General features: G+C 49.0%; 1 protein-coding gene across 2 annotated transcripts in view; it reads right to left on the bottom strand.

Annotated features, from left to right (window-relative positions):
• Positions 1-316: 316 nt before the first annotated feature.
• Positions 317-25637, bottom strand: part of KLHDC10 (kelch domain containing 10) — a 78963-nt gene continuing 53642 nt past the window's right edge. For both annotated transcript variants that reach the window (XM_075558661.1, XM_075558662.1), the window contains 8 exons: positions 18076-18297; positions 14038-14192; positions 13325-13473; positions 8809-8893; positions 7861-7927; positions 7345-7392; positions 5391-5530; positions 317-4831 (listed from right to left, as the gene is read on the bottom strand). In XM_075558661.1, coding sequence (XP_075414776.1) covers positions 4622-4831; positions 5391-5530; positions 7345-7392; positions 7861-7927; positions 8809-8893; positions 13325-13473; positions 14038-14192; positions 18076-18297 — 1076 coding nt within the window. In that variant the 3' untranslated portion in view covers positions 317-4621. The remainder of the gene's footprint in view (positions 4832-5390; positions 5531-7344; positions 7393-7860; positions 7928-8808; positions 8894-13324; positions 13474-14037; positions 14193-18075; positions 18298-25637) is intronic.

Below are 25637 nucleotides of genomic sequence, written 5' to 3'. Positions count from 1 at the left end.
GGTGGGGACATGCTCATGTTTCCCTGTAGCCCCAAGTCCAGAGAAACGCTGGACTCCAACCTCAGCCTGGGGCTCCATAGCACCGCGCGATGGTCAATACAAGAAAGTGGGGCTGCCCCCACTCCTGCTGGTGGCACTGTGTGTCCAGGTGCTCCCCCGGGGGATGGGGGGTGGGGGGCAAAGCAGATGGTCGGAGGCTATTGGAACAGGCAGTCCTGGGTGGGGGCTGGGCAGGACTGTTGCACAGGGCACACAGGTGAACTCATGTGCGCACACACACACCCGAGACAGACAATGGAGGCAGCTTCGAGCCAAGTAGATTTGGAGAAGGTTTATTGACCAGATTGTTTTAGAAAACCAACAGCAACACACTGACAAGGTAAATCAATACGGACTGGACGAGTGGGGTAGATCCACTGTACTGGAGGGTGGAACGGCTGTCCCGATCATACGGCATGCACACCAGACTGCAAAGGGGTTCCCGTACTTTGTGATCTGGGGGGTGGGGGGGGAAGCAGCTCAAGAGCAAGGGGAGCAGACCTGGTCTGCAGGTGTGAGCTCAGTGCACCCTGGGACCCCACCTGCCCTTTCCTACGCAGCTGCTTCCAGGGACATCTTTGTGGAAAGATGCCCTGATGGAGGGGAGAGGTGTCACCTGGCACCACATTCTTCCTGCTCAGGCTCCTGGTACAAGGAAGCAGCTTTCGAGAGAGAGCCAGGGCTTTCTGAAGCCTCCTTTGTGTTCTCTAGGGAAAGCACCATGGCCGAAGCATGTTGAGATAGGTTTGTTTTCTCTCCAGGTACTGCCTGTGGCTCACCCTGTACACAGACTAAGCAGGGGTTGGAAATGACTGCTAAAAACTGGGGGGGGGGGTTCAAACTTGGAAATTACACTAAAAAGATGGTACCACTTTGAATCACAACACCAGACCAGGGATGAGGTCGCTAGGGACCCCAACAGACTCGGGGGTGGGGTGCGCATGGCACAGCTGGGCACCAGCCTCAGCTCCTGGGGTCCCCAGGCCGGCAAGGCGGTAACGGTGAGCAGCTCCTGCAGCTGGCCATAACATTGTACACCCTCGGCTGCAGCCAAGCCGGGGGGGGGGGGACGACAGAAATGGCTTTCTGTGAGAATTGGGGTGCGGGCAGGCAGAGGGTTCAGCAGCCTGAGGCACTCTCGGTGCCCTGTTGAGACCACACACAGACACGACAGTTTCACAGAAGGACAACCGACACGGGGACAGGGTCAGGTCGTAGAGGGTGCATCTAACTGTGACTCTTTTTTCAAGACAAAAAGAGAAGGCTCCTGCACCCCTCACAGCACAGCCCTTTCTTCCCATGGGTGTTGAGGCCTGGCGGGGTGACCCAGGAAGTGCGGGGCCTGGGGGGACTGCTGCAGCCGCAGAGCGGGTGGGGAGGCCTCTGACTCAGGGCCACCCCAGGGTGCCTGGCAAGAGCTGTCCGGCTGGACTGCCCCCCTGAGACCTGTTCTCTTGCTGTCCCTCCCGCCTGCTTAACCCCACTCCGAGAAGAGGAGAGGTGCTTGTGGGACAGTGGGGAGGAGTAAGAACGAAACCAGCGGGGGAAGGGGGGCTTGATAAACAAGTGGAAACTCGGATTCTCTGCAGACTGCAGTCACCTGTGTTTCCTCAGACTACTCTGGGTAACCCAAGGTAACACACATTAAAAAAACTGCTTTGTTTAGAAATGTTATTACTTTTAATACTCTTTACATCTGGCTCTGTAACAGGCATGAATAGACTAGAGCCAAGTTTTACATCCTGTTGCTCGGATGAAAAAACCCTGATAAAAAAACCCAAACATTCGGCCAGGGGAAAGGGTTTCCGTAGTGAACATTCCAAATGACCCCACATGGGGGGGTAGATTTTCCAGGATCTGGAAGTTACTCTATTGGATGAAGAAAGCCTTGCTTTGTTCATGTAACAAAGTCTCAACACCACAGCCTAGACCTGGAGAGCTGACGGCACAAAGCACCAGGGTTTCCTTTCTCGGTTCCGGAAACTCCCTGCAGGGCTGCTTTGTACTGGGGGGGTGCCATGTGGGAAGATGTGCAAACAGAGAAGCGTGAAGGAGGGCTGGGAACGGAACCCCAACTGCAACAAACTCAGAACAGAAAGTCTCTGTAAGAAACGGAGTCTGAAAACCTGAACTTGGAAATCCAGCTATGCGAGTGCTGGCTAAAGCCAGAGGTTCACAGCTAAAAACCTTCGTGTGGTTTGACTCAAGTAGTGCACTGGCACCCCACGCCAGCCAGAGGAGCGCCCCGAACCGAACCGCACCACACCCGGGGTGGATCATCTCTGTATTGCACTGGAGCTGACACACTGCACCCAAGTGCTGGGCGTGCCTCCGGGAGGCTGAGAAGCAGCTGGCATGGACTCCCAGACACACACTGCGGCCCAGCCCAGTCACCTACGTGAAGTCGTCACAGCGCTTCCTTTGGCAACCAGAACTCGCACACGTGGGCTCTCCAGCACCAGGCTGCAACATTACTAGCGTTACCGCAGAGAGACGCTGTAGATGGAGGCCTCCAAGGTCCCCTTGGAGAAGACAGCCTCGGGGGCTTGGAAGGGTGACAGCCAGTGTGGGGGGGCCAGGCCTCCTCTCCCAGCTGAAGCGGCAGGGTGATCCATGCGCCAGCTCAGAACCCCAGGACCTCGGTGTCATAGGGTGGGCACAGAGGCTGAGCGGCCGGCCAGGCTTGTCTCTGGAGAAAGACACTGTGACTCGCCCTCCCCTGCCTGACAGCCGGGCTACTCCGGCTCCCAGAGCCAGGACGGCGAAGGCAGCAGAGCTGTGTGGGCCTGTGGAGCTTGCTCTCAGAAGTGCTCTCGGGGAGGGGCTCCTCAGAGGAGCACGCCCATACATGGGGGGTTAGGGGTGAAATGCTGAGTAGGCTGGCAATGGCAGGACGTAAGGGGCACGGACGGGGTGCGAAACCCCTGGGAGAACTATTCCCCGTCCTGCCACGGCCTCATGACCCTCAAGCCCCGAGGACCCACACTCAGGTGAGTGGTATGACACACGGGACTGTACAGAAGCTGCGCTCCAGGCCAAAGGAACACCCGGGCATCAGAAGGCCACGTCCGGAGGCCAAGGTCATCTCTTTCCCAACCCCAGACACCAGGAGATAACAATTTAGCCAGAACTCAAAGGTGATTTTAAAACCACGCAGAAGCTACAGAGGTCCTGTGTGGGATGAAGGAAGAATTTAAAAGCGAGGTGAAAAAAGAGGCACTTGTAGGGACACATCAAGGTGTCCCCAATGCCCCACCCAGCCCCCTGAGCAGCACAGTGCCCACCCTTGGCCTCCCCGCCAGGCACCTCTGTCCTGCCTCCACCGGCCCAGCCTGATGGCACTGTGGGAGGGAGATGGGTGAATGGAGGCCCTTTCCCTTTCAGAAGCGCAAAGAAAAAAGCACTAGAACAAAAATTGCACGTTAACAAAAAGAAGAATGCTATTCCATTTCTAAAAGGGCAGTTGGTTCTTCAGGCAGGATGGAGTGTGGCTTTTCTCCGAGGGCCGTTTCTCCAAGGACGAGTGAACCACTCAGAGCACCGTGCACAGGCTTGCAGACAGACAAGGCGGCAGCTGGCTGGGAGACAGACACACCTGGGGCCAGCTGGCTTTCTAGGGAGAAAGCCTGTTGCCTGAGAAGGTGATGGGAGCAGGGTCAAGGTGAGAAAGGAAATGAACAGTCTGAGGGAGAGGTCTGGACTGGAATCAGTCCCAGCTTTCTCGTGACAGTCCCAGGCCCCAGCCGGAGCAGGAGCCAAATAACAAGCCCCAGCAGGTGTGACCCTAAGACCCTGTGGCCAGAACTGGTTTATGGCCCTGGCATTTACGCCACCTATTTCCGCCAGTTTCCCAAGGAGATAGAAGAGTTGCTTGAAGCCATGCATAAATACAGACCTTCAAGACTGCCCTGTGTGAAGCACTCTGACGCTGTGCACACATGCGCCCTGGGCACCAGAGGGAGGAGAAGAAAGAAACGGACCACGAGCTGCTGAGCCATGGGCAGGTCTGGGGAATCTATGCAGCAGGACGGCAAGCTGGCTGCCAAGAGCCCGGCCAGCCCAGCAGACGCCTCAAGGAGCAAGCGGATCAGCTCGCTTTAGCATGGCCTGCAAGAGTCTCCTGGCCAGCCGCCTGGTTCTGACCTCGGATGGTGACTACTGCTTGCCATTGCTGGTTTCTTGCCTTTTCTCTTTCCCCTTTTCGTTTTTGTGGGTAACACCATTATTTGAATGGGTAGAGCATTGGCAGGCATGGCCATAGGCTCAGCGTTCCTTTACATCACTGGGCTATCTTATCTTGATTCCTAACATGATTAAGGTCCTTCTAGACTCCCTCAGCTCCCTCACGGAGGAGGATGGGGGCAGTGGGATTGCATACTGGAGGGAGAAGCAGTCAAGGAAGCGGGGAAAGTCAGGGTTCCAGAAACTTAAAAACCAATGTACAGAAAGGCATCTGATGTATTTTCTGAGTAAGGCCGTGATCAGGGGAACCAGTCCTCTCTGTAGCACAGTCTCCACTGCCCATAAATAAAGGAGTCTCTTTAAATTAAATTTCCAGTATCAATGAACAACCCGGAAATCCTCATTTCAAGCGCTCGATGAGTCCCTGCGTAAGGCCGAGGTGCAGAAGCTGTGTCCGGGAGAGGTTGGCCAGGTTGGGGAAGGCGGCTAGCAGCCGCTCCCAGGCCAGTTCCAGCAGGCTGGGTACCACCAGCCAGATCTTGAACAGGGAGCCAGTCCGTTTGTTCTCGTGGATGTTCACCACTCCCCCGTGGATGTACATGCAGCCGGCCTGGGGAGAGACGGCAGTCAGTCAGAGGGGCACGCTCACAGAGCCAGCCACAGGCACCAAGGCCCACGCAGCCATATCACACAGTGGCTGAACTTGGGGAGAGGACACCAAAACAAGTCCTCGCGGGTCCCATGCTGGTGCCTGCCAGGCCCTCAAAGAGCTCCACAATGAGGGGCTACTCCGGGACCTACCGCTGACTGAAAACGGCACAACTTCAGCAAGCGGAATTAAAGCAAGACCAGATTGGGTGCCCTTGTGTCCAATGCAAAGCTCAACAGGAAGGTGTTTGCTTTGAACCCTGGCGGGGAGCTTCACAAATGTGGCATTCTGGGTGACACTACCATCCTGTGTGGTCCTTCCCTTCAAGATGCTGCACGATGCTGCACCCCCTCCCCGACTGCGCCCCATCCTCTCAGGTCTGGCTAGTTTTGGGAGGAAGTTTTAAGAAAACATCTTAGTGCTACGTTTGTTGATCTCAGGGCCCTCGGCCTCCCTCCCCCTAAGCGGATTTCCTTATCCTCTGCAACTCTGCGAGGAGGACAGGAGAACACAGACTTACTGGTGTGACAGCCGCACAGTGAAAATAAACTGGCTCGGGCATGGTAGCCGGGAGCTTCACCCACTGGAAAGTCTGCAGATTCAACTTCCAGATGTCGCCCAAGATCACCTCTCCGTTATAGCCCCCACAAATAAAAACATCTACCGAAAGAAAGAGAAAGTCCACATCACACCACGGGAAGGGTTAGAGACAGGTAGCCCTGGTCAATGCTTCTACGTCAACAGGGTTGGGACATGACGCCAAGGTCTTCGAGAGCTCAGACCGGTGATGCTTCTCAGGAGGCTTTCTACCAGGGTTTCTCCAGGGGAGTGGACGGGTGCGGAGGTGCAGCAGAGAGAGTGCACATGCATCCATGGGGCCAGAGCAGGGCTGTCTAGCGGGTGGGGCCATGCAAGGGGCTCAGCCCACAGTCCACAGGGAGGCCTATTCTTCAAGAAAGCCAGACATCTGGACTTACAGACCCAAACACTGGGATGTTGTTTTAAGTGTTAGCCACTCATTCAAAATCTTTTAGTGCACACGGACCCAACAAAAGGTGCTGGAGGTCACCATGGACACAGGGACTCTTCTCTAAGTCTGGAGCTAGACAGGGTGACATCACCTGCCCCGTGGAAAAGCGCCTCCTCTGTGGGGCCCTCAGCCAGAGGAGAAACAGGGTCCGGTTTGGAGAGCACAAAGACAGTGCTCTGCAAGCTGTCTTCAAGGAGCCCGGGGGGAGTGGGGAGTGGTTACTCGCTGGGGGCTGCTCACCTCAAGGTCAGCAGTTCAAACCTACCAGCAGCTCCCTGGCAGAACGATGAGGCTTTCTGCTTCTGTAAAGATTTACAGCCTCAGAAACCCACAGGGGCAGCTCTACTCTCCCTACAGGGTCATCAACTAACATCAACATGATGGCAGTGGGTGGGATTTTAAACTTTCTTCTTGTTGGGAGAGGGCAATAGGAAGTCCAGTAGAGTTGTTTGTGTCATAAAAAAATGTCCCTAAGTTAAAGCTTTTGGGGGTAAAATGAGTTATGACTAATTAGATATCCTGTAACCAAGGCTATGTAAACCTCTGAACCAAATGTCCAGAATGAGGCCAATTCCTTCTGAAGGGTGCTTCCTCAGAGCATCCACTTAACACACGTCGACATTCAAGTCCGGATCCAGTCTGAGCTGATACTTCATCAAGCCACACAATGAGCTGGAAGCTTCTGGCTAGGATTCAAGAACGCCTGTGCAGTACAGCGCCACTCTCTGGACATCTTATCCCCCAAGCCTGACACTTCATAAAAAGGGCCTCTGTGCTGGGGGTGCGGCATCACCTCAGTGCAGCGAGGCCCAATGAAGCTGCAGAAAGGATACAAGCTCTCCAACTCACTCACACACGCCTTCCGCCCTGCAAGTTTAGGAAGGAGCGCAAGTAACACAATAAGCTGTTAGTTAAAGGGCCAAAAAGTTATCCAAAGAAGACCCGTTGACCCCATTTCGATAGAGCAGCTGCATTCTGAAGCCACACGATGTCTTTGTGGTAATTAATATGGCCAAAGAATGAGTGAGGAGCTCTACGCGAGCTTCCCCCGCAGCAGAGGCTTTAATGAAGACGCTCTCGAGGAGCCCACTCAGGTCTCCATGGTAGAAGCAGTCGAGAACGTCAGCCCCACCCCATCAGATGGACAGTCACCTGAGGAGGTGGAGTGCCGGAGGAGCAGGTGGTACAGTAACAAGACCCACACTACTGCCAAGCTGTGTGTTCTCTGGGAGCGCAAGCAGCACACTGGTTTATAGGATGAACAAGGAGCAGAGAGAGACATAACTTTATGGACTTCCCCTAAGTGTGGGTTACAAAAAACTGACTCTTCCCAAAGCCATGCATGTGTTTTGAGAGGGTATCATTAGGGAGGATAGCACTGCCCACAGACAGCTAACTAATCGCAGAAATGAAAGTTATTTAGAAAGTTATTTAGAATCCTTACCATTTTTTATTTGAACACAACTGTGACATCTTCGGGCTGCAGGGAAACCTGCCAAACACATGAACACAGAAATCCCACTGTTGACAGGAGACGGGCAGCAGCATGACATGACATAGCAACAGACAGACTCGCTGAAAACACTCCCTCTGTGGCGCCAAGCCGACACTGCCTGGTCCTCCCAATCCCTGCTGAGTGCGTGCGGAAAGCACTCGGCCGCAGGGTCACTGTCTTAGGCGCCACAGTTAGGCGACTCTACTGTGGCCCTTTACCTTATAAAGAGGGAGGGAGAACTTCATTCAAATGCCTAGCCCCCACTTCTCATGCCGCCCCAAGGCCCTGCTCCTGCCCCAGAATCGACCATCTCCTGAGGAAGAGCCCCAATGGGGCTGCTAGAGCAAGGCTTGCTAACCCAGCTCAGCATCTCGGAGTCGCCACACGGCTCACTGAATGACTGCTTCCGTCCCAACACAGGGGAAACGCGTGCAGCCAATAAGGGGATCGTCATTTGGAATTTACCTATTTTTTCATGGGGTTTTGTTGCGATTTCCTCCCATGCATTTGTTTCAAGGTTGTATGCGTGGATCTTGGAGAGAGAGAAGAGAGAAAGGAAGAAATACAGACACACACAGATAAGTAACTGTAATTTTAGACAGCCTGCGAGCTGGATTTTAAACGACAGCCTGTACAAATATGCATTCTTATTTTAAAATTATGTCTCCTTTTTAATTTCTCGGCTTTCTCCTTACTCCACTATAAGGCCAAACATTAAGAGAGGCGGCTGAAACAGAAGCACATGGAGGAACTGAAGAAATCAGCGGAAACAAAGCAACACAGTGGACCCCAGAGGGGGCACGGCGTCCGTCTGTCCATCCGTCGCCCATCCTTCCATCCTTCCCTCCCTCACTGGGTCTACTGTGGACACACATCACATTTACCACAGAAAAGCGGGGCTGCTTTGGCTTTTATGGGATTGCACAGGGGGGAACAGTCAAGTGGAAGCTGGCAGGGATGGAATCGGGAAACCTCCTAGGAATGCCGTGTCCACTCTGGACCTTCCTTGAGCCCGGTGGTCAGCGTGACATGTTAGGGATAGAGGTGGGTGGGATGTGGAGGGGGGGGGGGGGAGTAGAGTGTCCTAGGGGCTCAGTTTCCTACAGTGAGTGACGCGCAGTCCCTCACATGCCCGCACTGACATTCAGAGGGAAGACCCGGCTCCAATTTCATTCTGGTTTCCAAAGCTCCTGTCCCCCTCCTCCGGTCACTCCCCTCACTTTCCTAACACACTCTCCGTGAGGGTGAAATAAACCTAACAGGACTCAGGAGTTTGACCTTAGATTAAAAAAAAAACAAACACCTAACACAAACTAGGCATTGATGAACAACCCAGCCCCAAATTAAAATACTGCAAGTAATAAGACTCGCTGAGCTCATTCCCATTTCCCCTTTGGTTTGGGTTGTTTTTACCTTGTTTAAGGAATAAGCGGTCCAGGAAGTACCACCTCCCAAGATGTAAATCCTCTGCCCGTCATGGGCAATTTCATGCCTGTATCTGAAAATAGTCAATAAAACATGTTGGAAAGGATGTGAAAAGTGATCTATCCAAGATTTGGCCATCAGGTCTTTATTGTACCATTGTTTACAAGCATAATACACTGGAAATAACCGAGTGTTTCCCACAAGGGAAATGGTCAAATAGATTACAAGTGCAGACATGAAACGGAGAGTATGTCAGCAGAAAGAAGCCGGCTCCTCTCAAACGCACCGTCACCCAGGCAGAGCCAACTCACAGCAAGCCTGGATGGCAGGGCGGAGCCACCCTGTGGGTTCCCAAGACTGTGACTCTTTACAGGAGTAGAAAGCCTCATCCTTCTCCCGAGGAGTGGCCGGTGGTTTCAAACTGCTGACCTTGCAGTTAGCAGCCCAATGAATAACCCACTACGCCACCCAGTCTCGTTCTGAAGAAGTAGGCATAGTGGATAGTTACGATCCTGAGAAAACTATTTTTCAAGTCATTAAGAGAGAAGGGGTAAAATATTCATTACAAAAAGGTAGCTACGCTGTCATTCAGCTGCGATGTGTCAACACAGCAGCCTGCAGAGGGATGGCTGCAAGGGAGCAAGGTTCACCCTGGTCACTTCTGAGTTTAGATGTGTGCCTTCATTTTGCTTCCTCTCATTTTTGAGATTTTTCTAGAATCTTTTGTGATAACTTTGTATAAGTGGAAACTTATTACAGAGTTCTGAAAAAGCGATCTGCCAATAATGAGACACTATAGACTACGAGATTTAAAATTAATATATTGATGCAGCAGATTCAAAGAGACCTAAAGTATTGTGCTACACCGAACTATGACCATAACATGAAACACCCACCAGAAGGCTCATCCAAGCAGTCTAGCTAGGTGCTGAAATAACTTGCAATACTCTACGATGGAAGCCACTTGAAAATGCTTTGAAGACAATAAATGGCTATATTTTTACAATTAAAAAAATTACATGTGAAAAAAACCCACAAAAATCACACTCTAGTTCCCTTAAATCTTCTTTAAAGACTGGAAGCACTTACTGACAGAGACTGAAACTACAACTTTCAATACAGATTGCCCCTTAAGACACCGCCCAGAGGCAACATGATAAGCAGGGAAAGACTGACACTGTCAAGGAGGTCGGTGTACTTGGACCCAGGGTCAGAGGCCACAGAAGCAAGTCAAGGGATCGGGCTGGGCAGCACACAGAGTCAATCTGCTGCACGTGACCTCCGTAAAGTACTTCAAAGAGGTCACTCTGAAGGCTACGGTTCAGCTGACCCAGGCCACTTTCAATCGCCTTCGTGGCATGAAAAAGCTGCCCAATTGCGGAGGAGACGAAGAATGGATGCGATGAAGTGTGGTGTTGGCAAACACCGAGTGCACCGGGGGCTGCCAGAGAACAGACGAATGGCTGGGGGAGCTCTTTGAGGCCAGAGTGGTAAAACTCTGTCTCATGTACTTTGGACACATGCTCAGGAGAGCCAGTCCCTGGAAAAGGACACCGTGCTTGGTGGAGTGGAGGGGCGCAGAGAAGAAGACCCTCCACAAGACAGATGGTGGTGCAGCGATGGACTCAAACACAGCAGTGATTGTGAGGATGGCACAGCACCGGGCAGACCATGAGTCACTATGACTCAGACGAATTCAACAGGATCTTTGGTTGTGACATAATCTGGGGTTAATTTGAGAGGATTATGAGTGAAGGGTGGAGTCTGGCCTGTCAATCAAGATATACTGTATATACTCGCAGATAAGCCAACCCAAATATCAGCTGTGGCACCTATTTTACCACAAAAACGGAATTAAAAATGTGCTGAAAAACTTGGCTTAGACACGACTCTATGTGGTAACAACCAATGAGGCCTCTGTGTGGGCGTGGCCTTCTCCTTGGAATTCTGGGAATTTCTGTGTTTTCCTCCTTGGAGATGAGAGATTCTCTCTCTGCTCACTCCCTTGGAGACACACTACAGACAAGACACATGGTGCTATACCCTGGGAGCTAGAGAAGTCACATGGACCTACCCTGAAGCAACCAGACCTCTGGAGCCGGAGAAGCCACGTGGAGACCCCTGCCACCACTGAGATGCTTACAACAGCACTGGATCCACAAGACTTCCCACCCACTGGCCTATGATCATCCTGCATTTGACGTCACTGCTTGTGTTTCATGTGTCTGAAGAGGAATTTATAGATTGGTATCAGACATAAGGGCTAATATTGGACTTATGGACTTGATCTGGACTGGGCTGGGATGTTTTCTCAATATTCAATTGCTCTTGTATATAAAGCGCTTTCTTATTCACATCAGTGTCTCTATGAATCTGTTTCTCTAGTCTACCCGGACTAACACAGGATCTAACAAAAAGCAATTTCCTTCTTTCCCTGAGGCTTTTGTGTTGCTAAAATAAGTTACATCAAAATTAATCTATTAACAGGTGATTTACCAATCTTCTCGTGGTAGCTTGGCAGCAATCAGTCTACTAACACACTAGCCCTTGTGATGCTCTGATTACGTATTGGGTTGTTAACCGTGAATTAGCCGTTCCAAGTTTCCAGTCGCTCCACAGGGGAAAGATGAGGCTTTCCACTCTTGTAAATAGTCAGTCTTGGAGACCCACAGGGGCAGTTTGACCCTGTCCTATAGGGTCTCTGTGAGTCAAAAGTGACTCACAGTGAGTTTGATTTTAGGAACGCACCACACATATTATGTGGAGTAACAAGCAGCTAGGTGAACAAACAAGGGTTTAAAATGAGGAAAGGTGTGCTCCAGGGATGTATCCTCTCACCATACTTACCCAATCTGTGTGCTGAGCAAATCCTCAGAGAAACCGGATGATATGAAGAAGAATTTGGCATGAGTTTTGGAGGAGGGCTTATGAACAACCTGCAATATGCAGATGACCCAACCTGGCTTGTTGAAAGTGAGGGGGACTTGAAACCCTTGCTAATGAAGATCAAGGATTGTAGCCTTCGGTGTGAATTACAACTCAATGTAAAGAAGACCCCAACCCTCACCACTGGACCAATAACATCAGGACAAATGGAAAAAAGGAGTGAAGTTGTCAAGAATTTCATCTTGCTTGGATGCACAATTAATGCTCACGGAGGCAGTAGCCAAGAGCTCAGAAGAGGAGTTGCAGTTGGTAAATCTACCATGTTAAGACCTCTTTAGAGTACTGAAAAGCAAGGATGTTACTTTGAGAACTGACCCAAGCCATGGCATTTCCGACGGCCTCATGTGCCATGGGAAAGTTGGGCACGAGTGAGGAAGACCAAAGGGTGGAAGGAGAATCGATGCATTTGAATGGTGGTGCTGGAGAAGAAGACCGAAAGTACCCTGGGCCGCCAAAAGGACCAACCCCTGTCTTGGAAGAAGTGCAGCCAGGGTGCTCCTTAGAGGCCAAGGTGCAAGGCTTCCTCGGACATCCTTTGGACATGTGGTCAGGAGAGACCAGTCCCTGTAAAAGGACGTCACGCCTGGCACGGTGCTGCCTGAAAAGAGAGGGGCAGTGAAAGAGAGGAAGGCCTGCCACGAGGTCACTGACCTCGGGCTGCAGCCATGGGCTCAAGCAAAGGAGCATTTGTGAGGATGGCGCCGGTCGCTATGGGCACAACAACAATGGACACGTCATCAGGAGGACTGACGACTGGGAAGCAGAGGGTCCGCCAGAAAGAGCGACACGGGGGTGGCACAAAGGGCTCACAGAGAACCCAGTGAGTGGGGGCGCGGGAGCAGGCAGGGTCTGTTCGGGGGGGAAGCTGATGCCATGGCACCCAACACCGACAGCCCCTTAGCACCTGCACGCTGTTCTGTTTAAGGGCAACAAAGACACAGTGGATTTTAAAATGTTTACTCTTTGTGCTTTTAAAGGGAAGAGAAAAAAATCTTCAAGCTTTCTAGTGCATATAATTCTACTAACGAGAAAGCTGAGTAGACAGTGACACACGTCAGCCTGCTGCTAGAAAGCACCAGGACATCTTCCTATGATGTCGGGGCACTGCAGACAGCGCCCTCTCTCCCTACTTCCTTCCTCCCCTCCTCTCACTTACCCACCTGTCTGTCCACTCACCCACCCCAACCCGTCCCCACCCACTGGGCCCTGCCCTGTGTTCGGTATTGGGGACACAGCTGTGAGAAATGGGTCAATGGGTCTTAATATGTGGGTGCAGAAGGGAACTAAAAAAGTAAACGCCAAGTAATTGTTTTTCCTGTGATAAAAATTTTGCTTAAAACTGCTACCACTCATTTCTTCTTCAAAGTGTTATATACAAGCTTTCTGAAGCTGAAAACCTGAGACATCAGAGAGAAATGTCTTCAGTTAAGAAGAAAGTGCCATCCCTGGCCGAAGAGCATTTCTTGCTAGTTGGCCCTTGTAACCAGGGTCAAAGGGTGTTCTTCCAACGGCTCGGCACTAAGCGGGAAGGCGGCCAGTCGGCACCCGAGAAGCTCACCTCTCTTCTGGCAGGTCGCAGGACAGGTTGTTAGGTTTCAGCTGTGTCCACTCTCTGGTGTTGAGATCTAATTTGTGCAGGTCTGTGCTGTAAATGTATCCCGTTGTCCCTCCAAAGACATAAAGGGAGCCGTTGATGATCGCCATGGCCTGGAAAATGGGGAAAGGTGAACGAGACTGACTGACAGACGCCCTCCCCCGCCAAATCCAGTCTTCTAAAATTTGCTGGTACTTTTTACCTTTCTGAAACACCTGTCCCTTCAAGAGCAGCATGTTTCAGAGATCTCAGAGACCAGTCTTACAAAGGTAAAGCCTTGGCCAGCTAAGCATGTTCCACCTACCGATCTCATGAACAGTGACTCAGAGCAACCTGATATGGCAGGGTCGCACTGCCCCTAAGGGTCACCAAACCCACAGCTCTTTACAGGAGTAGTGAGCCCCAACTTCCTCCCTCGAAAAGGCTAGTGGCTCCGAAACTTGGACCTTGCAGTTAGCAGGCCGATGTGTAACCAGCACACCACCAGAGATGCCCTGGATTCAGAACCACAGGTGAGAGGAGAAAAAGGAGAGGCAAGCAGCCAGGCTCACAACTGTCCATCTCACGACAGGACTGAAAAGCCTAACTACACATTTTCCATTTGGGGGAAAATAAATAACAGAGTAATTATTTTTAAAAACTATGAGCAAACACATCTGCCACAACTGGCCCGGTACCTGTCCATATATCCGACTGGGCTTCTTCCCTCGGCAGCCGAGGAGCGCCCACCTCTTATACTTCACATTGCACACGTGCACGTCGTTGCCGTTGCTCTCACCAAAGGGGATGCCCGTCCCTCCAAACACGAGCAGGTTGTTTCCATGCAGCACAACTGGGGGAGAAGAAGCACACGTTCCATTGACACACTGGTTCCAGGCAACATAGGCCCAGTGCCCGCGGGGGGCTGAGAAACGCAAAGGGAACACCCGAGAAGACCGCTCACACCCGACATCTTGCTACCACAAAGTTCCGCACAAAACGCTCTCGTTTATGGAAGAACTGCGCCATGGGTAAGGGAACGACATCTGGTTGATACACCCTGTGGAGTTCATTACATCTGGGTATAATAATCCAGAACCAGACCACTACTGCCAACAGCAGCTCAAGCTCAAGGGTGCAGCAAAGCAGAGGAAGATGAAGCATCTATCAGCGTTTCCTTACAAGGCCCCAGTGGGGCTCAGTGGGGCGAAGGGGTGTAAGGATCATTCTGATTCTGCCGATGGAACGATCTTACACCTGAAATTAGGGTTTCTGTCATTTTAATCCTCCATCAGGTAAAAAGAAACAGACCGATGTCCTTCTAGTAACCTTGGTGCTCGCCCTTCATCTGTTCCTGACAATACACACCCCTAATTATACACAGACTTCCACTCTGAAAACAGGGCTTCCCTTCTCTTTCCTGCCTTTGCACTGTAGCGTTCTACTGTAGTCTGAGTGAACGTTTACAGAGCAAGTTAGGTTCCCAGGCAGGGACTGGGTGGCATTTGAATTTGTGACCTGAGCTGCATTGCCCTCAGCCTAGCAGCACTCTGCCCGCTCCCCCACTGGTTCCCCATTCCCATGGTCGATCTTCCCTGCCCCTTCCTATCATCTCAACTATGATTTTGTATGACTAATTGTTCTGGGGAGCAAATTCCGCACAAGTATTGCTATTTGCTTTTCAAACTATTACTTGGCTGAAACGTGATCCTGGAGAAGCAGGTGAGGGGTGTCGGTTCCAGGCTTGAAGGGTGTCTAGTGGGGGGTCCCGTTAACCTTGATCAGATCAGAAAATCTAAATCTTTTAAAATGATTTTTAATTTTGTTCTACATTTCTCTCCTATTGCTATCCAAGTGTTTCCATGGTAATCCTGATCAGAGCAGCGGATACTGGGAGCTGGGCACCATCGGGTTCTTCTGGTCTCAAGCTAGTAGAGGCCATGATTCCTTGGACTCGGTTTTTCCATAAATCTTTGGGTTTCTTCATTCTTCTTTGCTCCGGATGGGAAGAGACCAGTAGTCGTTCCTTAGATGGCCCCCTTTTAGGCTTATCGAAGTAGGGTGTCCAATACTGTGTTTATGGGCTGTATTATGCTGACTGACCAAGGTGCCCCAAGCCCAGTGTCTCAGTTTCTCGAGGTGTGTGGTTATGGTTAAGAAGTTTGCATAGCTTTGCCCCTGCATGCTCTACCATATACCTGGATATATTTGCAGCACAACCAAATATATATGTTGAACTATCCTGTGCCAAACCTGTGTATATGCCCATGTCACCCCAGGCCTGTTCAGCTGACAGACACTCGTGTTAGTGCATGCTCTTACTGTTCCTGCAGGGTTGAGGGCGCGGCAGGGCTCACAGTGCTTGCCTCTCTGACCCTTTCACACCGCCCTGTGTCTCCCTGCTAGGCCTACTATCCAGATAGTGACTGCCTCTCCTTCCCCCTCCCGTCGCTGGTGATCAGGAAAGGAAGCTTCATTCTGTGCATAAGTAAAACGAGGGCCTCCTACACTAGTTAGCCTTTTGTGACTGACCTGTTTGGTGCAGCACCGTGTCCGCAGGCTCAGCATGCCATGCGACAGTTCCTGCTGCGTCACCTTATTCTCTAACGCTGTACACTGTGCCACGCAGAGGGCTCTGCGAGCTGGAACCCACTCAAGCACAGCAGGCGGGGTTTCGTTTCACACTCCAGTGCGTGTCTGTTGCGTGGTCTGTGTATCCACTCGCCCACTGAGGAGTGCCTGAGTACTTTCCATGTCATTTTCTTTCATTCTTTAATGGACGTAGTGTGGCTGACAGCCTCACCTCTGGAGCCAGTGAGACCTGGGTTTAAAGTCTAGTGTGGCCTCAGGACATTATTCTGCCTGCAAATTAATCTTCACAGCTACCCGACGAGCTAGGAACTATTATTATCTTCCCGGATTTGACAGATGGTGGCAAAGGGGCAGCGAGTGGTATTTTTTTAAAATCATTTTATTGGGGGCGAGTGGTTTAAATAACACTATGAAAGTTTCCTGAAAAGAACTCTGCCAGGCTGGGATCCTCTCTCTCCCCGGCAGCATGGTCCCAGAGTCTGCACTCTCCCTGAAACCTCAGCGCCCTCCTTTGCACAACGATCCTCACTCCGGCACCTCCATCAGAGGGCGTGGTGAGGACTCAGCTGGTCCGTGGATTTCCATCACCACAAAGCCCACTGTGCGCTGACCCTCACATTCGGCCTTGGAACCCCCTCACGCTATGTACTGAAAAGTTTCCAACAACAGCCATATCGCCTTCACTTAAGCACTCTCCATTACAGGGAATCATTTTCAAATCTGCGATTCCTTTCTTGGAAAGTTTTCAAACTCATCTGTTGGATGGCTGGCAGCACCTTCCTCGTTTTCTCTTCACCTCTTCTGTGTCCTCAAATCACTGTCCTTTTGTGCCCCTCTGCTTTCAGGGAAACAAAAAGAAGGCTCACAGAACAAGGTCAGGTGAGTAATGCCTGGGGGACAAGAGAGGCATGCTGTTTTTTGCCAAAAACTGGTGCACTGAGATGGCTGCGTGAGCAGGTACATTATCATGGTTGCAAAACTAGTCTCCCATCTGCCACAAATCCGGCCTTTTTGTTGCACACTGCTATGAAATCTTTTCAGAACCTCTAAAAAGAAATCCTGATTAATAGTCTGACCCAATGGAATGAACTCCAAATGCTCTGTCCCCCTCACATCAAAAAACAAATGATCTTTGATTTCACCTGACAAGCATTTGGGGGCAGGGTGACGATGGTGTCTTCCACTGGCTTGACTGATGTTTCCTTTCAGGGTCAAAAGAATAGCACCATGTCTCCTCACCAGTAATGAGCTTGTGGAAACATCTGGGTCACTCTGGAGCTGTACTTCCAAAGCACAGCATGTTTCCACTTGATGTGCTTTTTCCTGGTCAGTCAGAACCAGAGGCAAATTTCGAAGCGACCGTCCTCATTCCCAAATCTTCCATTAAAATTTGCTGACCCGAGCTCCAAGCCAATCTAGATATCTGCCCCATCTCTTCAATGGTCTGTCATCATCATCGTCAGTCTTTGAGCACAAGTGCATGAATTTTGTCTACAATTTTGTCTGTTTGGGAAGTTGATGGATATACAGAATCAGGTTTGTCATCAATCGCTATTTCACCTTTTTTGAAAAAAGAAAACCACTTATACACTTGAGTTTTTCCCACGGTGCTGTCCTTGTAACCTGTGTTCAACCTTACAACAGTTTCTGCGCCTGAATAGGAAACAAAATTTCATAGCCGCACGCTGTTTTCTTAAATCGGTCATCACAGAAAATGAGGTTCAAGTGAAACTGCTTTTATGAAAAAATTCACTGTGGCTAGAGAGAACCTTCCTAGGCGACAGCAATTCCCAGGTGCACTAAGTGAGAGCAAGTTGCTCAATGTTCACCTAGTTTTTTGGGGTTACCCACTCGTGTATTTTCTAGTTGACCTTCTGAGAAATGGTTAAGTCGCATTGTACAGACCAGGAAATGGAGGCTAAAAATCGTCCAGCATGTAAATAATGCAGAGCTGGATTCAGACTCGGGAGTGTGCAGCTTCCATGTCATTCGAAGGTCTATGCGGTATTCTGAGCACACTCAAAGCCTAGCCCGGAGCCGGTCTAGCACGGCACAGTCATCTAATTGACCGGCAGGGACCGCTGACAGAGCCTGGCCTCCTGCGCGGTTTGCAAAGCCAGAAGTTCAGAACTGCTTGCACTCACGTGACATGGATGCCAATTCTCGGGGCATGTAGCCATCTGTGCCCATCTGGTGCCACACTCCTGTAGCAAAGTGATACCTCCAGAGCTCCCTGAAGAGAGGGTAGTCCTCATTGTCGGGCCCCCCAGACTCATCGTAATCTGGGTTGTAGCCTCCAAACACGTACAGGTTGGTATTGTCTGCCACACACCGGTGTCCACTGCGCGCTGGTGGAGGCCTGTGGCCTGGGGGAGAAGAGGACAGTTTGTCATCGGTGGCAGTGCAGACTACAAGCACAAATAAACTGACGTAACAACTGGTTTAGCTTCAAAAGGGCTGAGGGGGTGTTGATAATCTGGTTTTGATTTGCCCAGGTCATTTTAGACATCACAGTCACCTACACACTATTTCAGATCTTAAGCAGCTGGTCTCCATTTTTATCTCACATGGTTACTGTAGTAGTTGACAACAGTAAAGAGGCTTTCCTCTAGAGAGGCAAACAGCATTATGAACTCTCTTTCAAGGATGGGGCTGACTCCATTTGAAAACTTCAAGAGAAGAAGGAGGCCCTTCTCCTTCTTTAATTAATTCAAAAGCTACAAGGAAAAATGTTTATTTCCTCAAAGGAGGTTTTTTTTTTTTTAGTTAAAAAAACTAAACTGTGAACATTGGAGAATTATATACAAAGTTATAAATATAATCACAAATGTGAATGAGTCGTGTATAAACAAGCACATACACACAACCTGTGATTTTCCCACAATATATAATTATACACTTAAAAAAGAAAACTGGCTTTCATGAGTTACAGAACTATTTAGAATTTAAACACCATTCTAGAGATTATAGCAATTAACAAAAAACATCCTTCTTATCTCAAAGATCATCTTTAATCCTATTAAAGAGTTTTACTAAGAAATGCTACTCTGAACTTTAATTATTAACCAGTTGACTTAATATTAAAAAAATTAAAAACTCAGCAAACTTCTGATTCTTTCTTTTTACAGGTTTTCATACTGGTCTACACAAGGCCTTGCACAGCTAGAGAGCTGCAGCTGCTTAAGTGTATTCAGGGCAGAGTGAGAAGATTCACTGCTCTTACCCTGAAGACACATCTACTTTCATAAAAGGGGGCTTCAAAAAGTTTGTGGGAAAGTGGAATTACAAGATCACGGGATTCTTCCATGGACTTTCTGAAGCTCCCTCATATTGAGTCAAGGTGTCCATGGCCATGAGGTCAGCTCCCACCGAACAGAATGAAGCACTGTCCAGTCCTGAGCCACCTCCATGATCTCGCTTAGTCCGAGCTCACCAAGCTCAAATGTCCAGAAGAGACACTGTGACCACACTGACTAATAGTCTTACAATCCTGTGACACATAAAAACACCCAGTACTAACCTGAGGCTTTGTCTAGCATGTTTTAAAAATCAAACTCCAACTTTCGGTTGTTGTTGTGTGTCCATAAGTCAACCCCAACTCTTAGGAACCCGCCTAGAGGATGGAGTGGAGCTGCCCCAGGGGACTCCCTGGGCTGTGATCTTTCTGGGGGCTGAATGCCAGGTCTGGTCTTCGGCAGAACGGCTGGTGGAACCACCCACCTTTCAGGGAGCAAACGTTTTAACCATCCTGTCCCTGGGATCCCTATATACTAAAAAATTTAAAACAAAAATCCCACTTTCTAGGGTCTGTTTTTCATCAAGAAGTAAAAAAGAAATTCTGCGCAGACCTAGAGCAGCCACAACAAAAGGTACTGGGGAGTCGCTGCGTTACTCGGTGGAGCCTGTAGGAAGTAGTGTCCTCTCCTGGCACTTGAGCGTCTTTGGGTCTTGGTCGGGGTCTCTCTCTGTCTGTCTGTCTGTCTGTCTGTCTGTCTGTCTCTCGCTCGCTCGCTCGCTGCAAGAGCCTTGCCTACTGAGATGTACCTCCAACTCCAGCACCTGCAGCTCCTTCTCAACCAAGCCTCAGGGCTCTTAGAGCTCAGCCCCTGTAACAGCACTCCAGAGGGTACAATGAATGACGCTGGCACTCCATCTCCACATAAACCCAGGCATATAAAAACAGTGCTCAGGAAATAACGATCCACTAGCACACTGACTAACAAGCTGTGAGTTACCTTAAATGAAAAATTCCATTTCTTATCTCCTCCTGGGAATCTTGAAACACAAAAGGTGTGGCAGGAAGAAAGAGCCAGAGCTCCAAATCCAGGTTCATTCCAAGTGTGTCTTTGGGTCAGTCTCTAAACCTCCCTGAGCCTCAGCTTCCTTACATGTACTAAACTTAAAAAAAACTCACTGCCATTGAGTCCAAACTGACTCATGGCGACCTTATCAGACAGACCAGAACTGCCCCTGTGAGTTTCTGTAACTAACTGTTTGCTCCCAAAGAGCAGCTGGTGCTTTTGAACTACCAACCTATCAGATCGCAGCCCAACTCAGAAGCACTACACCACCAGTGTACGTGGGGCTATTGTTACCGCACCTCAGACATAGTAGTACGTCCACTTCTAGGTTACAATGTGCCTATTGGTTGATGTGAAGGGGCTTCAGAATGCTTTGGGGGAAATGGAACGATAAAAATTTAAAAGCACAAACTTGATTTTTCAACACACTTCGGTAGGTGATGGTAGCAGCCCTTTAGTCTGCCGCTGAAATACTGCGGGTCCTGGGGATTCAACCATGTCAATGTAATCTATTGTATTACTCACCGAAGAAAACGGGGTGCTTTTAAAAGATTTTGGGGGTTAAGAGCCCCCAATAAGGTTAAAAATAAAAATTTTAAAGGTTTTTTTTTTTAATAATAGGAAAAAAAGGGGTCAAAGGACAAGTGGTCAGAAGAAGCCACATCAGGACTGTAGCGTGGATACCACATGGAAACTCTCACAAAAATGAACCAGCAAATTGTCACGGTGGAGAAGGACTTTCAAGTGAAGCTTTCCCAGGCATGTTTTCTGTTAGAGCTTTGGTTAACCTTCTCAAACAATTCCCATAAGCAGATGTTACTGTTCTCTGGCTCTCCAGAAAGCCAACCAGAAAAACACCTTGAATATCCCCAAACTTTCTGTGATCTTTGCTCTTGCCTGGTCTGGTTTTGCTTTGACTGGATCACTTCCACCTCTTGATAGTCATCGCTCTGTGCTTGGTCTTCAAGATTGTCCTGGGAAAACCATGGTTCATTTCCGAAGTGCTTCAGGACTTCGATCCCGTTTGTTTCAATGTCCATTGAAAGTTCTGCTCTGCTCTGCAGCAGATCCAAGCACAAACTTGGGCACCCATCCAACAGAAAGTTTATCTTTTTCCGTCGGAATTGTGTAAGCTGAACCAAGTGAGAAGCCTACGGTTTTTGTTGTTCAGTCAGTCCCCTTCCATTAGGGCAGGAACATGATTACATTTGTACAGTGTCACACACTACGTACAAGAGAACTTCATCCTGGCCAAGAAACAGTCATATTGTCAGCCCCTAGAAGCTCCCCCTAACTATCCTGTTCTCATCACAGCTTTCCCAACCCACCTCCTTCCCAGCAATCATAACACTCGTTTTCTTTTTATAATTGTATCACAGCTAGGCATGTATGTATCCCCAAACAAGATTGCTTACTTTGCCCTCGGAAGCCTACTTGAACAGAATGATCCGGCATAAATTTTTTCTAGGTTCTTTCCCCCCGCCCAATTGCTTTTTGTTTGTCTGAACAGGTTTATTGACATATAACTCACATACTATACTTCACAGCTGTTTTTGAGAGTCCCCATATTTTTGGAGAGGTAGTCATTCATTTCCATTCTCAAAAAATATTTCTTGAAGTGAATATAAAAACATCTTATTTATGAAGTCCATATTGTATGAATGGACACAGATTATTTTAAAGTTGGGGTTCTGCATGCTGCTATAAAGGTTTTTGTACATGTTCACACGTGCCCAGAGGCCCACCCATCTGTCACCCATCTATCTAGAAGTGGACTTCTGACTCACTGTGGACAGGCAGCTTTAACTTGCCTCCCTAAGACCAAGATGTTTCTCAAAACGTTTGGGCCTGTTTACATCCCCCGACCGGCAGCAGGTAAGAACGTCTGCTGCTCCCCACCCTTGCCAATACTTGGTATTGATTGGCACTGTCAGTCTTTTTAATTTAGCAATTCATGAGGAGTCCTGGTGGTGTCGTGGCTACGAGTTGGGCTGCTTAACCACAGGGTCAGCAGTTTGAAACCACCAGCTGCTCCATGGGAGAAAGATGAGGCTTGTAAAAAGTTACAGTCGTGCTGATGCAAAGGTGCCAGTCTGCTCTGCACTGTGTGGCTGCCGTAAGTTGTAATTGACTGGATGGCGGTGAGTTGCTTTTCTTGTCTGTGGCTTCACAGACCTATCACACTGTGATTTTAATATGCACTTCTCTCATTAAGCATTAATGAGGTTCAACACCTCATATGTTTATTGGCTAGTTCTTATATATATATAAATCGTTTTATTGGGGAGTCTTATAACAATCCATACATCAATTGTATCAAGCACATGTCTACATAAGTTGCCCTCATCATTTTCAAATCATTTTCTACTTGAGCCCCTAGTATCAGCTCCTCTTTCCCCCACCCACAACCACCCTCATGAACCCTTGATAAATCATAAATTATTATTGTTTTACTGTCTTACACTATCCACTGCCTCCCTTCACCCACATTTCTGTTGTTTGTCCCCCTGGGTGGTGGTGCTAGTGTTTAAACGTCAATCCTTGTGCTCGGTTGTCCCTTTCTCCCCTTCTGCTCCCACCTGCCCCCACCCTCAAGGCATCGCTACGCTACTCCCATGACTGTTCCCGCGGTGGTTGTCTGTCCTAGAGTCCATGTGTGCTTACTGGCTATTTCAATAGTGCCTCTTGAGAAGTACCAGCTCAAGCCGCCTACATAGTCTTACTGATCTTTCTACTGCTTTATGCAAATTCTTTATATACGCTTGAGATAAGCAGATTCACTTTTCACCCCCTGCATTTCCATGTTATTTGGATTTTTCTTTTTAATAACTATTACATCTATAAGTTTTCAAAGAAAAAGGCATCAACATGTAGACTTGGCACCTATTCTAAGATACTCACTTTCTCCCTGCCTGATTTGTTGCACTGAAAATTTCAGTCCCAGTATGTTTACAAACACACAAACATACAAGAGGGGACTTCAAAAAGTTCATGGAAAAATGGAATTAAAAGACAATGGAATTTTGCCACAAACTTTTTGAAGCCGCCCTCGTATGTTTAGAAATGTGTTCCCGTAACATTAACATTCACGGTCACTCTCTCTGGAAGAATCTTACAGTCACTGGCCTCTCTGCACACTGCTGCTGCTTCTATCTACCTTCCTCCTGCCTGGGTTTGTTTCCATTGTCCTGGAAGTGGCTTTCAAGTGCTTTCCTCTAAAATGGTGTTTAGATGCCCATTTAAACACCAGCAAGGCTGGGCACAGACGTCGCCATGCAAAGAACACGGACAACACGTTATCCTCTAACAAGCCAGGTTGCAGATAAGAATCAATGCCCGTCTGCTTCTTAGCCCTGAGTCCCTCTAAGCAACTGCCTTCTCTCTGGAACCCTCGGTAGTTCCAAAGCGTAAAGGCAGCTCTTTCTGTTTGTGTTTCCTTTCCCCGTTTGTTACTCAGAGGGCCCATTATACATACAAGCAGAGAGACTTCTTTGGCATGTTCACTGTCTGATCTCTCCTGGTAGCTCTTGTTAAATGGATACCAGATAGCTCTTCCTTCAAGCCATCCTCAAAGCATGACTATTGCTTATGTCCCTTTGTTCTTGGCCTGGGTATTTCCTCGACATCATATTCATGAGAAGTAATTGGCCTTAAGCTTGTCTACTAAGTAGCCCTCTGGTGAGCTTTTATCTCACCCATCACTATCTCACTACAGAGCTACGCTATTCTTTAATCATTCCTTTTCCTCCACACAGTCCGTTTTTGATTTATGCATCCACGTCGTTCTTGACTCGAAGGATACAGCCTGTGATTAAAAAGGCAGACACAAAAGAAACCCACTGCCACAGAGTCGATTCTGACTCACAGACTTCCTACCTTCCGGCCTACTTCCCTCCAGGCAGCTGTTTGCTTTGCTCATCTGGGTCAACCTCTATCAAGTCTAGTTGCCCTCACATGTCTGCTGAGCCTTGATGACCTAACCGTGTTAACACATGAAGGGCCAAAGCAGAAGTCTGGGCTTCCTCCACAGCTGTAGCACTCTGATTTTACAGGAGAGGTCTGTCTGACTGGGGGCCTCTTCAGGAAGGGGTCCTCTGACAGACTTCCTCTTGAAGAGAGAAGAAATATGGTTGCCCTACTCTGGCTATATTCTTTTGTCATGACCCTTGATGGAGCTCCCTTCCACTACCCCAGCCCTCCTTCCTCACCCTCCCTCTGGTGGTGGCTCTCCAACCACAGAGCACGCTAGCATTGCCTGCCCAACCTTCCTCAGAGCAAGCCCCCACTGAGCTTGACAGGCTGTTCTCCCGACTCTATCCTGGGAACCAATGGCACTGCCAGAGATCTTCATAGAAAGGAAAGAAGGAACAAGAGAAATACCATGTTCCCCCACGTTAACACATACAGTGCACATAGAAATGAATATACACAAGGAGTTGAATGGTTTGCATATTATTTATTATTATACACACCCACACATATCTATAGCTATGTCCGTATAGAAATACAGTAACTTTTCAAATCAGTCCTTTAGGTTTTTTTGTTTGTTTAGGTTTGTTTTTGATTGTGGGTTAGGTGAAATTTTACGGAGCAAACTGGTTTTCCATGAAACCAGTCACCCACATTTTGTCTGATGACAAGGACTACAATCCCAGTGTTACTGGCACTCATTGCCCTTGTCCCCTATGTTTACTTTTCCACCCATCCTCCTTTCCTACCCTGCCTTGCCTTCTGAGCTTTATCCCTGCTGCATACGTTGCCCTTTTGAAGGTGTATGGTTGGCTGTTCTCAGGAATGGGTACCTCTATGGTGTTACTGCTCACCTTGTATAGGCCTGTCTACATGGCAGTTTCCAGGCATCTGGTTTTCTTCACTCCTCCTTCCTCTAGATAGAGACTGACTTATAGCTGCACCCTAGATGGCCTTTCACAAACTTTAAAGATTCCATTGGATACTCACCAATATTGTCTACATGGGCTGTTAAGTCAATTGACCTTGATATCCCCCAAGACTATGGTCCTGAGCCCCCAGGCCCAGCGATTCATCCCCTCATGGTGTTTGGTTATGGCTAAAACTTTGCCCCCATATACTCTGTAAATCATGGAAATACTTGCAGCCCATATAAATGCATAGACAGAAAGATCCTCTGTCAAACCTATACCTATTTTGGGGTGTGGTCCCAATAGTTTTCCCACACCTGTTCAAATTGTGTGTCTACTTGTGCAGCAACTGGTAGATGATAACGACTGTTACTGCAGGACTGTGGTGAAACAGCAGTGACCTTGTCGCCTTCACTCTGACACTCCTTCTTTGCCTCGATCCTTCTGTGCTGACCTCCCCCTTATTGCAGATTGCCTTTCCCGGCACCAAAGGTAAGGAGCCTGGTGATGCTGAGGGCTAGGAGT

This window comes from Tenrec ecaudatus, chromosome 9 (assembly GCF_050624435.1).
Source record: "Tenrec ecaudatus isolate mTenEca1 chromosome 9, mTenEca1.hap1, whole genome shotgun sequence".
NCBI lineage: Eukaryota > Metazoa > Chordata > Mammalia > Afrosoricida > Tenrecidae > Tenrec > Tenrec ecaudatus.
This window is presented reverse-complemented; position numbering and strand designations above follow the sequence as displayed.